This window comes from Oncorhynchus clarkii, chromosome 8 (assembly GCF_045791955.1).
Source record: "Oncorhynchus clarkii lewisi isolate Uvic-CL-2024 chromosome 8, UVic_Ocla_1.0, whole genome shotgun sequence".
Taxonomy (NCBI): Eukaryota; Metazoa; Chordata; class Actinopteri; order Salmoniformes; family Salmonidae; genus Oncorhynchus; species Oncorhynchus clarkii.
The window spans coordinates 17917965-17931936 of NC_092154.1; the positions used below are offsets into that span (position 1 = coordinate 17917965).

The window sequence follows — 13972 nt, forward strand, 5'->3', positions numbered from 1 at the left end:
ACACAGTACGAATAAACACACACATTCCGTTCAACATGGTGCACACGTGCATGCAGACACACACCCACAATACAAGAACCCAAACACGTGCATACAACAGTTACACACACACACTTTACGAATACACAGACACTACACACACAACCATGCTTAGGGCTTTAGTGCATTCAGAAAGTATTCTGACCCCTCAACTTTCCACTTTCGTTACGTTACAGCCTTATTAAAAAATTGATTAAATTATTTTTTCCCCTAATCAATATATGTTTTTCAGCGGCAGGGACTGGGGGACAAGTTAGGATTGAGGCAAAGATGAACAGAGAAAAGTACAGAGAGATCCTTGATGAAAAACTGCTCCAGAGTGCACTGGACTTCAGACTGAGGCGAAGGTTCACCTTCCAACAGCACAACGACCCTAAGCAAACAGCCAAGACAATGCAGGAGTGGTTTCGGGACAAGTCTCTAAATGTCCTTGAGTGGCCCAGCCAGAGCCCAGACTTAAACCTGATCGAGCATCTCTGGAGGCCTGAAAAATGCTGTGCAGCGACGCTTCCCATCCAACCTGACAGAGCTTGAGAGGATCTGCAGAGAAGAATAGGAGAAACTCCCCAAATACAGGTGTGCCAAGCTTGTAGCGTCATACCCAAGAAGACAAAGTACTGAGTAAAGGGTATTAATACTTACGCAAATGTGATATTTCCATTTAAAACATTTTTAATACATTTGTTAATGACAAAGCAAAAACAAGTTTTGATTTTTTTATGTGGTAATGTGTGTGGACTGAGGAGGGAACACAATGGAATCCATTTTAGAATAAGGCTGGAACGTAACAAAATGTGGAAAAAGTCAAGGGGTCTGAATACTTTCCGAATGCACTGTATACACTATGAATCTGCTTGGGACTAACTGTCCTTGTAGTGCAGTCAAACCAACACAGTTGAATTTAACAAAAATGCTACAGTCGGTCATTTTAAGGGGGAACTCTTTAAAGCAGCAATAGGGTACAGCTCAGATTTTACACCGAGAGAGAAAGCTGAATCTTACTCCTAATTAGGGGATGGCTGCAGGACAGGGAGGGCTGTCATGCAGAGAGAGACATTGGGACAGAGCAGGGAGCTGTAATCCTGTCTACATCACTCTGTTCAGTTTGATAAAGGAAGAGGAAGACAGGCAGTGACGACGCAGTTAATGGGTGGGATAATCCCAGAACCAGAATGATCTATTCTATTTCTATAGGGGTGAAGTTGGTCGGTCCCTCTCCCGGCCAGAGGTTATATCGGCCGTTTATTACTGCATCCAGCAGCAGATGGCAAGTACATTTTTCCCTGTCCCTCTCTCAGGTCAGCTCAGACAGATTTAATCCCAATCTACATAGCCCCTTTCTAGTATGAAGAGACATACCCACACTCATTTGACCATGATTGGAAATGGCCATGTTTTCCTGTCATATTTTGTATTTATTTTTTTATAATACATTATAAAAATGAAGTTGCACACTAATTAGGCTCCCAAACATTTAATGGGGCTAGCAACCAACGTTTTGGCACGCAGAAGAAGGCACTGCATGCTGAAATGTTGGTTGCTAGACACATTCAATGTCTTGGAGCATAATTAGTTACTTTATTTATTTTTTACAGTTTACTATCCGTTAGTCAGCACCTAAATCAAATTTTTATTATCTCATGCGCCGAATACAACAGGTGTAGGTAGAACTTACATTGAAAGTAAAAAAATAAAAAATAAATATATATATATATATATAACAAATAATTAAGGACCAACAATAAAATAACAATAACGAGGCTATATACAGGGGGTTACGGTACAGAGTCAATGTGCGCGGACACAGGTTAGTCAAGGTAATTAAGATAATATGTACATGTAGGTAGAGGTAAAATGACTATGCATAGACAATAAACAGAGAGTAGCAGCAGTGTAAAAATGGGGGGAACAATGCAAATAGTCCGGGTAGCCATTTTATTAATTGTTCAAGAGTCTTATGGCTTGGGGGTAGAAGCTGTTAAGAAGCTTTTTTGACCTAGACTTGGCGCTCCGGTATCGCTTGCCATGCGGTAGCAGAGAGAACATTATATGACTAGTGTGGCTGGAGTCCTTGGCAATTTTTTGGGCCTTCCTCTGACACTGCCTGGTATAGAGGTCGTGGATGGCAGGAAGCTTGGCCCCAGTGATGTACTGGGCCATATGCACTACCCTCTGTAGTACCTTGCCGTCAGAGACCGTGCAGTAGCCATACCAGGCAGTGATGCAATCAGTCAAGATGCTCTTGATGATGCATCTGTTGAACTTTTTGAGGATCTGAGGAACCATGCCAAATCTTTTCAGTCTCCTGAGGGGGAATGGGCGTTGTCGTGCCCTCTTCATAATTGTCTTGGAACTTGAAGCTCTCAACCTGCTCCACTGCAGCCCTGTCGATGAGAATGGGGGTGTGCTCGGTCCTCCTTTCTCTGTAGTCCACAATCATCTCCTTAGTCAAGATCACGTTGAGGGAGAGGTTGTTATCCTGGCACCACACGGCCAGGTCTCTGACCTCCTCCCTATAGGCTGTCTCATCGTTGTCAATGATCAGGCCTACCTCTGTTGTGTTGCCGGCAAACGTAATGATGGTGTTGGAGTCGTGCTTGGCCATGAAGTCATGGGTGAACAGGGAGTACAGCTCTACACAACATTTTTGGGCACGAGTCAGCTTATGCCTTTTACTAAAATAATACATTATAACGATGATATCCAGCTATAATCGGTTTATAAGAAAACACCTATCACAGTTATCTTTAATGTTGTCATAGGTGACTGCTAGACAGTGGCATCATGCCTCATTGACACGGAGTTGGAGAACCCTGGAGAAGCTGTAGGGCCAGAGAGTCGCCTGCACCGTCATCATACAATATTACCCACCGAGCCATTAAACACAGTGATTTAAAAAGGGATGTTCACTGAGTGAGTGACAGTGGCTGATGTAGCACAGCGGAGCCACAACATTACATAAAGCACTATGAGAGATGAAGGATGATTTACGGGATAACAACATTGCCATATTCTCCCTTTTATCCTCTGTTCTGGAGCCCAGGGACCCCCCGCCGCTCCTTTCTATACCTCTCATAATTCACTTTTTTCTATTTAATGGTTCGAGAATAATACAGATGACGTTACCGGAGAAAATAGACTTCAGGACGTCTTCTGCGACAAGGCACAATAATCGTGTGCAACCATGCCAACCTCATCTATGGCAAATAAATGAATAATCCCCCAACATAGCAAATATCTTCAGTATATAGTTATTTCTCTACCCATGTACACTACCTTAAAGTTTGGGGTCACTTAGAAATGTCCTTGTTTTTGAAAGAAAAGCAAATTTTTTGTCGAATAAAATAACATAAAAATGATCAGAAATACAGTGTAGACATTATGACTATTGTAGCTGGAAAGAGCAGATTTTTTATGGAATATCTACATAGGCCCATTATCAGCAACCATCACTCCTGTGTTCCAATGGCAAGTTGTGTTAGCTAATCCAAGTTTATAATTTTAAAAGGCTAATTGATCATTAGAAATCCCTTTTGCAATTATGTTAGCACAGCTGAAAACTGTTGTCCTGATTTAAAGAAGCAATAAAACTGTCCTTCTTTAGACTCGTTGAGTATCTGGAGCGTCAGCATTTGTGGGATCGATTACAGGCTCAAAATGGACAGAAACAAATAAGTTTCATCTGAACCTCGTCAGTCTATTCTTGTTCTGAGAAATGAAGGCTATTCTATGCGAGAAATTGCCAAACTGAAGATATCGTACAACGCAGTGTACTACTCCCTTCACAGAACAGCGCAAACTGTCTCTAACCAGAATAGAAAGAGGAGTGGGAGGCCCCGGTGCACAATTGCGCAAGAGGACAAGTATATTAGAGTGTCTAGTTTGAGAAACAGACGCCTCACAAGTCCTCAACTGGCAGCTTCATTAAATAGTATCCGCAAAACACCAGTCTCAACGTTAACAGTGAAGAGGCGACTCTGGGATGCTGGCATTCTACTGCAGTTGGATCTCTCAGTCCATCACAATCTAGCTAGCATAACCCTGGTGGTGTTAGTCTCACCTGCTCAGCGTGGGTCTCTTCCTCCTCCTGTCCCCCCGAGGTGGACGTCTCTCCCCGGGGGTCTGTGGGGGGCTCGCTCTCTGCCCCTGTGCTCTCACTGGCCTGCCTGGCTTCTGCCTGCAGGAAGCAACACACAGGAAATGGCTGCTGTCACCCACAATGTTTTCAAATCAAATTGTAATGGTCACATAAGCATTTCACTACAACCGTAACGTGTGCGTTTCTAGCTCCAACAGTGCAGTAATATCTAACAAGTAATATTTAACGATTTCACAACAATACACACATCTAAAGTGAAGGAATGGAATTAAGAATATGTAAATATTTGGATGAGCAATGTCGGAGAATACAGTATGTACTCTAGCTCTGGCCACAGGCCAGAGACATTATTCCTCGGGTGAAAAGCCCATTGTCTTTTCTGTCTGTGACTGCTTGAAGCACGAATGGGTAAAGACATGGAAACACAATTCATCCAATTCTGACAACTGGTAACACTTCTGAAGTCACTGGAATAGAATGTAAATAAACAATAATACGTGGATGGGGTAGGACTGTGGCTGGCAGCGACAAGCACACCTTGAAGTTGATCTGCTGGGCGAGCTCTTGGTCCTCTTGGTCATCTGGACTGGGGTTAGTGGGGGAGGGACCTAGGAGGGCAGAGCGCAAGGAGCAGCCACAGGTCTCACAGCAGAAGTCCTGGGATCTGTCAGTGGGTCGGCAGGGAGGGAGCGTTAGGGAACTTAGGGGCAGAAAGGGTTTCCATTGACTTTTCCAGGAGCCCAATGGATTCATCTGACAAGAAGGGTAAAGAATAGATTAGATGACTCAATAAAACCAGTATACAAATGAGCGGAAATCATTCACCCCTAGCAGCCCCCTAAGGAAAAGAGGGCCTGGATTAGTGTACGTTTACGAGGCATTAAGTGATAAAAGTCAAAGCCGTTTCCTAGTCCTATACAGCTGTATTAAAGTTGATCCAGGTAGGAGACCTGAGGAGTTTCCAGAGTCTGGGTGTCCGTCGCAAATGGCACACTATTTCCTACATAGTGCACTACTTTTGACCTGTAGTGCACTTTATAGAGCATAGGGTATAATTTGGGACACAGCCCTAGGCTTACTGAGCCAACCTGGGCCTATATCCTCTGACAGAAACCCTGTTGAGGTATGTTGGCTGCTCTCTGATCACAAGGCTGTTTACTTTGAGTCAGACAGGAGCTCCCATCACAACACACAAAAAAACGTAGAGAAACGTACAAACTTCTTAGAGATTTGGTTTGTCAAATATGACTCGTGTGGGTGAGTTGAAGGCAATTTGACGGATGGATTGAAACTCATTATGTGAAGACAACATTCAACTGTGAATATTGACAGCTACACCAATATAAATATAAAATACAATTCCATCAATGAAGTCAAGCATCACCTCCCAAGAGTTTCTATTCTTCCAATGTGCTTTCCCACTCAACCAATATCATTATTTTTATAGGCAGAAAAGACAACCATCTGAAAAATGTCCTCCTCTAACTTCTGCATTATTAACACTTGTCATTACAGCAGCCTGCCAGCCAGGAAAACTTCTCCAGCAGTTTACTTTTCTGTCAGGAAACAGAGCCAACTCTGAATTCTTCTTTTGTGCTGCTGTTTATCTGCTTCCTGCTAGGGGCCCCTGGCCCTGATGTTGACTGACAGCTCTCACAATTACCATAGGGTACGGAGACAACCAAGAAGGAATTTTTGAATCAAAGCAAAGTTGCTGTCTCAACCGCAGCCACGACAGCCCTTTGTGAAACATGGGCCTTTCTTTCATCAGGAAGATAAACAGGCAGGCAGTGCACTGTATGTATTTATAGACAAGGATATGTTCCCGTGTCACATCTCATCTTCATGTGTTAATGAAACAGCCAGTCGCTAAAGACCCCTGTCTGTATGTGTTAATAGAACAGACAGTCATCTGGGATGCGTCATAAATGGTATCCTATTCCCTTTATTGTATATTTTCGAACCAGTGCCCTGGTCAAAAGGAACACACTATAAAGGCAATAGGTTGCCATTTGGGACACAGCTCTTGGACCCCCCACACATTTTTTAACCTTCTCCAACAGAGCTTTTGCATGTTTCTTCAGAGGGAGAGACCCATAACAATAAGAGAAGAAGAATGAGAAACATGCCCAGACATGCCTTTGTTTCCCTGGCAATGGCCATAGCTATTTGTAGAGGGCACATCCACTGTGGCCCAGGTGTTAATTACATGACATGCTTGCATAAGCATGACTTTATTCTCAACTTCGTTAAATAAACACCTGTCTATCACTATATGTTCTCACTTTACCCCTACATGTACAAATTACTTTGACTAACCTGTATCCCCACACATTGACTCGGTAGCCCCTGTATATGGCCTCATTATTGTTATTTTATTGTATTACTTTTATTTAAATGTTTTTACTTTTGTTTATTTAGTAAATATTTTGTTAACTATTTTTCTTAACTGTATTGTTGGTTAAGGGCTTGTAAGTAAGCATTTAATGATAAGGTCTACCTGTTGTATTCGGCACATGTGATAAATACAGTCCATCTAATTGTATGTAAAGCTAGTGCTTGATACAATTATCCACCATACATGTAAAGAACCGTTTAAGGATTACACATTGAAACAAACAGCAAACAGACATTTCACCCCAGACTGTTGTGTTGTGCCTCTCCCAGTCATTGTTATCACCACCATTCATCCATCCCTCCCTCAGTGCAGACACTCAACTGATTTAATGAGCCATTCGCAGTTTCACTGTACCTACCAGCCGTGTGTACTTAGACTTGCATGGCTTAATCTTTGCATTGGAAAGAGAGTAAAGTGGAAAGAGTGGAGGGTTTAATCTGTGTAATCTTACTTTTTGGCCAGGCCTCTCCTCTCCTCTGGATTATAATCAAGGGATCCGATTGCACCCTCCCCTTTGGTTGGCATGAATCCGATTATAGCTATTAGTGCCGTTCTGACTGAAAGGGAGAAACAGAAAAATTATGAAAGACAAAACCCCCCAAAAACTGTCTGTCGACTCGTAACAGCAGTGGATAAAGGGAGTCGCTAAATCACATGAAATACCACGGCACATTCTGTCAAGTTCGCCACCCATGTTATGTAATGCGTTGTGGGAGTAATGCTTTGTTTTATACTGCGTAAGCCTGGATTTAGAAAGCATGTCTGAGGACATTCGCCACAGCAACTCCTCAAATAGCATTCTCCAGCTGACATGATGGGACACTTTTCGCAAAATATTGGGATAGCTTCTGTCATGTCCATGGTTGCTTCAGGGAGTTCTAACAACTCAAAACCAATGGATGATTTGAATAAAGACATTTGTAAAAAGGCTAGAATGTACATTATAAACACCTATGAAATCAAGTAGCAGGCTGACTGGAGGCAAAGAATGGACAGCTGGTGAGAAAACAGCTACAGGGAAAAGAAAAGAGAGAGGTTAAGGAGGCCTGCTACACAGTGAAAGCCTGTTTCAACAGATAATGATTTGGTTGTCTGAATTCTCTCTCCAGAAATTATTACAACTGTGGGCACATGGTACTGCCCCCCCCGGAGTGAGCCTGTAGTGGAGAGCTGAGACACCAAAAATCCAGTGGTGGATGTTCAATCTCTGGGCCATGGACTCATTGGCTTTAAAAAATAAATAAAAATAATTCACCTTTATTTAACCAGGTAGGCTAGTTGAGAACAAGTTCTCATTTACAACTGCAACCTGGCCAAGCTAAAGCAAAGCAGCGCGACACAAACAACAACACAGAGTTATACATAAACAAACGTACAGTCAATAACACAATAGAAAAAAAGTCTATATAAAGTGTGTGCAAATGAGGTAAGGCAATAAATAGGCCATAGTGGCGAAATAATTACAATTTAGCAATTAAACACTGGAGTGATAGATGTGCAGAAGATGAATGTGCAAGTAGAGATACTGGGGTGCAAAGGAGCAAAAAAATAAAAAATACAGTATGGGGATGAGGTAGATGGATTGGTTATGTACAGATGGGCTATGTACAGGCACAGTAAGCTGCTCTGACAGCTGGTGCTTAAAGTTAGCGAGGGAGATATGAGTCTCCAGCTTCAGGGAGTTTTGCAATTCGTTCCAGTCATTGGCAGCAGAAAACTGGAAGGAAGGGCAGCCAAAGGAGGAATTGGCTTCGGGGGTGACCAGTGAGATATACCTGCTGGAGCGTGTGCTATGGGTGGGTGCTACTATGGTGACCAGTGAGCTGCGATAAGGCGGGGCTTTACCTAGCAAAGACTTATAGATGACCTGGAGCCAGTGGGTTTGGCAACGAATTTGAAGCGAGGGCCAGCCAACAAGAGCATACAGGTCGCAGTGGTGGGTAATATATGAGGCTTTGGTGACTGTGATAGACTGCATCCAATTTGCTGAGTAGAGTGTTGGAGGCTATTTTGTAAATTACATTCGCCGAAGTCAAGGATCGGTAGGATGGTCAGTTTTACGAGGGTATGTTTGGCAGCATGAGTGAAGGACGCTTTGTTGCGAAATAGGAAGCTGATTCTAGATTTCATTTTGGATTGGAGAAGCTTAATGTGAGATTTGTAGATGCCCACATATTCTAAGTCAGAACCGTTCAGAGTAGTGATGCTGGACGGGCGGGCAGGTGCTGGTAGCGATCGGTTGAAGAACATGCATTTAGTTTTACTTGAATTTAAGAGCAGTTGGAGGCCACGGAAGGAGAGTTGTATGGTGTTGAAGCTCGTCTGCAGGTTAGTTAACACAGTGTCCAAAGAAGGGCCAGAAGTATACAGAATGGTATCGTCTGCGTAGAGGTGGATCAGAGAATCCCCAGCGGAAGAGCGACATCATTGATGTCTACAAAGAAGAGAGTCAGCCCGAGAATTTAACCCTGTGGCACCCCCATAGAGACTGCCAGAGGTCCGGACAACAGGCCCTCCGATTTGACACACTGAACTCTATCTGAGAAGTAGTTGGTGAACCAGGCGAGGCAGTTATTTGAGAAACCAAAGCTGTTGAGTCTGCCAATAAGAATGTGGTGATTGACAGAGTCGAAAGCCTTGGCCAGGTCTATGAATACAGCTGCATAATATTGTCTCTTATCGATGGAGGTTATGATATCGTTTAGGACCTTGAGCATGGCTTGCCATGTGACCCCAGAGGACAAAAGCAGGAGTTATTTTAGATGAGCTTTTGTATGCTCATTAAAATACCCCGAAAGTGATATAAAGAAAAGCAGTGCGGGATTCTCCCATTCAATCTGATTACATTTCCATGCTTTTGGTACAGAGAATAACGTGAGAGGAATACTCAGAAATAGGATGGCTTAACGGTGGTAAATGAAATCATGCCAGAAAATAATGGAAATATCAGACTTAATGTAGGAAATAGTGTGCTGCCTGCTGCCAATACAGGGCTTTGTGATCGAATAAGATGTGCGTGCCAAATATGCATTTCCAGTGACACACTTTCTTCTTATTTACTTTGTTCTGAAATGAAGTCTTCTTTTCAGCCCCTTCCAGTTTCCACTCTTTAAATTGCGGGGAAAAAGCTCAATGATAGAACAAAAATGCCTGAGCAAAAAAACATTTGCATATCTGCCTTCATTTAAATTCAAATTAAAAGTCTTAATCCGTCGTTTGTTCGTGTTGGTCCCTGGCAGGCAGAGAACGAGTGAGTGGAGATGCTAGGCTAAGTTTAGTGCAGCAGCTGGATGAGTAGGACTGGAAGAGGGAACAAGGACTGTGTGGTGAGCTGGGTGTGTGTGTGTCTCTCCAGGCTGGAGGAGACAAGCCATTTACTTGATTTTGCTTACACAGAAAATGTATCAAGATAATTAGCCTTTTCTAACTTGTTTCTTGGTTAAAGTAAGCCAAACTATCTGCCAGGCTGCCATCTTTTCAATAGCGGTGGTGGTCACGTGTTAGCGAGGCAGAGGATCTGAGATCGAGTACCAGTGCGGGCTCATGAAGAAGGTATCTGTACTGTTAAGCAAGCACAGTGACACCAGTTACAAAGGGATACCTACTGCTCCAAGATGGCTGCCATGTCTCCGGGTGATGGCCAGAGATGCTCAGACAGATCTTCTTTCCCACCTCGAATCTTCCATTGGGCTGACAGAGAAGCATATCCATAGAATTACATATAGAATACATGTATAATAAAGATAAGTGATTTATAGGATTTCGATGATAGGATCTCTATTACCATATCACGGTCTATGACAACCAGGTTGAACAAGCAACAGGGAGACAGTGAGACAGGCTGAGGTGAGGTGGAGGCTGGGGGGTGGTTGAAGGGAGGGATATTAAGAGAAAGAAAGAGAGTGAGCCTTCAAAGACCAAGTAAAACCTGCCAGCCTGAGCTAAGAGAGAGAGAAAAAAAGAGACTCTGGACATAAAAAAAGACTGTCACAACCTGTCTGATCCACTGGCTTTTATCAGCCTGTCATTGATTCTTCAGGTTATGATTGGTGCATGAAAAAAACACATTACGGCTTCTTTCCCACAGAACCATTCAAGTTTTCTGTGACAGTGCAGTGACAGGCATGGCTTTGTTCTGACAATAGTGTCTCGGTGTGTCATATGATATGGCTCCGGGTTTAGAAAAGACATCTATAGCTGTCTATCATCCAGCCTTTGATAATTTGATTGGTTGCTTTTTGTTACTTCAATTTACACATAATTGGCTGTGATTGATCAAAAGAGGGGAATATCTTCATAAGTGTGTGTGTATATGTGTGTGTGCTGGGGGTCTTACTGTGAGTAGGATGATGCTGGGGGGCTTCATGGGATACTCCGGGGGCAGCACGATCCTGCCGTGGTAAACCCCACCGTCAAAATCTGAGTCCGGGGGCCCGCGGACAGAGAAGTGCCACTCAAACAGATTATCCTGCAGGTACACAACAGGCCAGTCACAAACACATATGTGACTCGTTTCAGGAAACTAGGCATATGTTGCACATCACTACTACACAGGAGAGGCATTTGAACGTAAACATTTATTTTTTTAACTAAAATGCCTTCTGGAACATGTGAACTTTCATGTGCCTTAATAACAAACTTGTATTCCATCCATAAATACAAATAAAATTGTTAAATTAAGCCTAATTGGTTTAGCCACGGAAAAAGTCAGGAACCTTCCCACCAACCATGATTGGCTGAGATAATGGAAGGGCTGGACATGCTGGGAGATGAGTTTGGATTGGTCTGCCATGTAGAATGCTTCAGTTTGTAATGTGAGCTTTTCAGTATGTGTTGACAGTCCTTTCTAACGCTTCGTTTTTTGAAAGATATAACGTTAGCCATCAAGAACAACAAAAGTTTTGCTACTTCTCTCAACAACATTGATGCCTTGAATTTAGCAGGCGCTATCGACAGATCAGTTGGAAAAAGTGATGGGCTACTTTCTGCACATGCCACGGTCAATGTGAACCGGAGTGACTTGACACAACGCTGGCCAAACAAGATGTAGCTACAAACAATGGTTAAATGGTTCCAGCCTGCCATGAAGAATTCATCCATGTTATACGGGTAAGAGTCTAGCTACATTTTCTGATATAAGTTTTTTATTTAGTCAGAAAATCATTTTTATTGCAAGTTCAATCTCTCTGTTAGTTAGGGAACATTAACTTGCTGGCTCGCTAGCTAAAGTTACGTGTATGATCTGTGTAGTAATATTATTAGAATCAGAAAAACCATTTGCATTGCTAGTTATAGCCTAATGTTAGCTAGCTAACATTGAACCTAGTTTGTTAGCTTTAGCTACCTGCAAATTTATACTACAGCTATGACAATGTTTGTATTGGTTAGTCTTATGAGTTGGGATTATGCCGTTTCATTGTTTAGCTAGCTAGCTACCTACTAGCTAGCTACATGTCTAAACAAAAGACTCCACTTCGGCCAAATTATTACATGACCCATCAAATTAGCCAGGTATGTCTGGGGGTGATTTCGGCCATCTATTGTATTTGATGAACGTGTACATGTCTAGACAATAGTGACCCATCCACTTAGCTAGATGTGACTGGGGGTAGTTATAGCATTTCCTTCACATGAACCATCAATTTAGACAAGTGTGTCAGGTAAGCGTCATCTGATGATGAGCCTGAGTGAGTTTGGGTGGCCCCAGGTATGACTGACCTCCAGTGGCTGGGCGTGGTAGTGCTCTGTGGGGTGCCTCAGTTCAGCTGCCTCCTTCATCAGCCTCTTCACAGCTAGCACCCAACCGGTGAAGAGAACAAACAAAACATCACAGTTAGCGCCAGGTAAAGCTGACATCCACTCATTCTTTATCCCAGCTGACACCAAGCTTGCAGTTTACTTCCACTAGCATGTGGTGTTCCAGGCATCCTCTCCACCGGTAGGTCTACATCCCCATATCCACAGCCAAATATAGGGCCCTATAAAATCTGCGTTGTGGAAAACGCGGACAAAATCACAGGATTCAGACATTAAAACAGAATTCAACAATATTCAAAAATGTGTTGAACTTAGTAGGAAATCGACAAAATGTATTGAACTTACTAGAAAATGCATTAAATGATTTTTGGGAAAAACTAAATGAAATCAGGCAAAAAATAATAGATTTTATAGAGCCCTATTGACACAACAGTAGGCTAGACTCCTGAATTAAAGTACACAGCCCTCATAGCTGCGGGAAGTATGGGTGCTGAGGGTGCTGCAGCAGCCCCTGATAAATCGAAAACAAATTTTAAATTGTCAGCGCGCAAGGTCATGGAGTTCTCTATGTTTGTTCAGTTATTGAGTTGTTACGCTTACCCACCGACCCGTTGAAAAGCAGGCGAGATGGAACCGAAATTGGAAAATAATTGGAAAAGGAAAGTGGAACTAAGGGGTATTCAGATGAACGGAATTGGTTTGGAATCCTTTAGAAGAAGTGAGCCTGTGAAATGAGCTCAGGAGTGGGAGTGGGGACCATCAGTTGGAAAGAAACCCTGGCTGGCCTGGCTATGTTTGAAAACATTACCAGCAATCAAATCCTTGCTTCCTGCATTCTAGTTTCCAAAATTTCTCTTAAAGCACATTGAAGGAGAGGATCCAAGGTTCCTCCCTTGAACCTGCTTTGAGAGGAATTGAGAAAAACAAGGACAGGAGAAACAAGGATTTGACAGCTAGTAAGGTTTTCAGACACATCCCCTGTATGACTATAGGGTGAAGGGCAGGGGAGGAAGGCAGTGGAACAGAGAGGCTCTGACACCACACGCCTCCCGGGGCACGTGTTCCAGGTCTAATCTCGCCTCGGGCCAGACCCTCTAAAGATCTAACTATCTGTACTATTCTGTAATCCTACACTGAAAAGAGAAGAAGGTGTGTGAAACTAGAATGCGCTGAGTAAACTCTTCCCCCTCCACCCCCCTGTTTACTCACAGATGGTAAGATCAAGTTTATCTTTCTGGGGGAATTTTTTTTTGCATAAACTAAAGATGAGGTTATGACTAGGGCTGTTGCGGTGACTGTATTACCGCCAAACACTGGCGGTTATGAGTCATGAAGGCAGTCGAATTCCAAATGGCCGTTTAGTCAGTGTAATTAGGCTTCTCCAAGCTCTGATGCTGCTGATGGTCATTAGTAGCCTACCAAACGTATTAACTGCCTGGTACTCCATGGTCCCTTTAAATCACTCTGACATAAATGCAAATCTATTCGAAAATCTAATCAGACACTTCATAAGAGGCCATGAGAGCTCATGTTGTGCAACATTTCTATAGGCTATACAATTCCGCGAGAAAACAATGATGGCCTCTTTTAAAAAGAGGAGGATCCATCAGCTTTCTATAGGCTAGGCTTACAATATTTATTTCTCAACTTTCCTAATATTAAGCACATTGCTTAACTTT

At 42.9% G+C, this 13972-nt stretch overlaps 1 protein-coding gene across 4 annotated transcripts in view; it reads right to left on the bottom strand.

The window, feature by feature from the left end:
• The window catches only part of LOC139415045 (ubiquitin-conjugating enzyme E2 J1-like), a 36682-nt gene that overhangs the window by 1557 nt on the left and 21153 nt on the right, over positions 1-13972 (bottom strand). For 3 of the 4 annotated variants that reach the window (XM_071162803.1, XM_071162801.1, XM_071162804.1), the window contains 6 exons: positions 12255-12328; positions 10873-11004; positions 10142-10226; positions 6988-7093; positions 4676-4802; positions 4100-4216 (listed from right to left, as the gene is read on the bottom strand). In XM_071162803.1, coding sequence (XP_071018904.1) covers positions 4100-4216; positions 4676-4802; positions 6988-7093; positions 10142-10226; positions 10873-11004; positions 12255-12328 — 641 coding nt within the window. Of the gene's footprint in view, positions 1-4099; positions 4217-4675; positions 4803-6987; positions 7094-10141; positions 10227-10872; positions 11005-12254; positions 12486-13972 lie in introns of those variants that run through there. The other variant, XM_071162802.1, reaches the window with a different exon arrangement.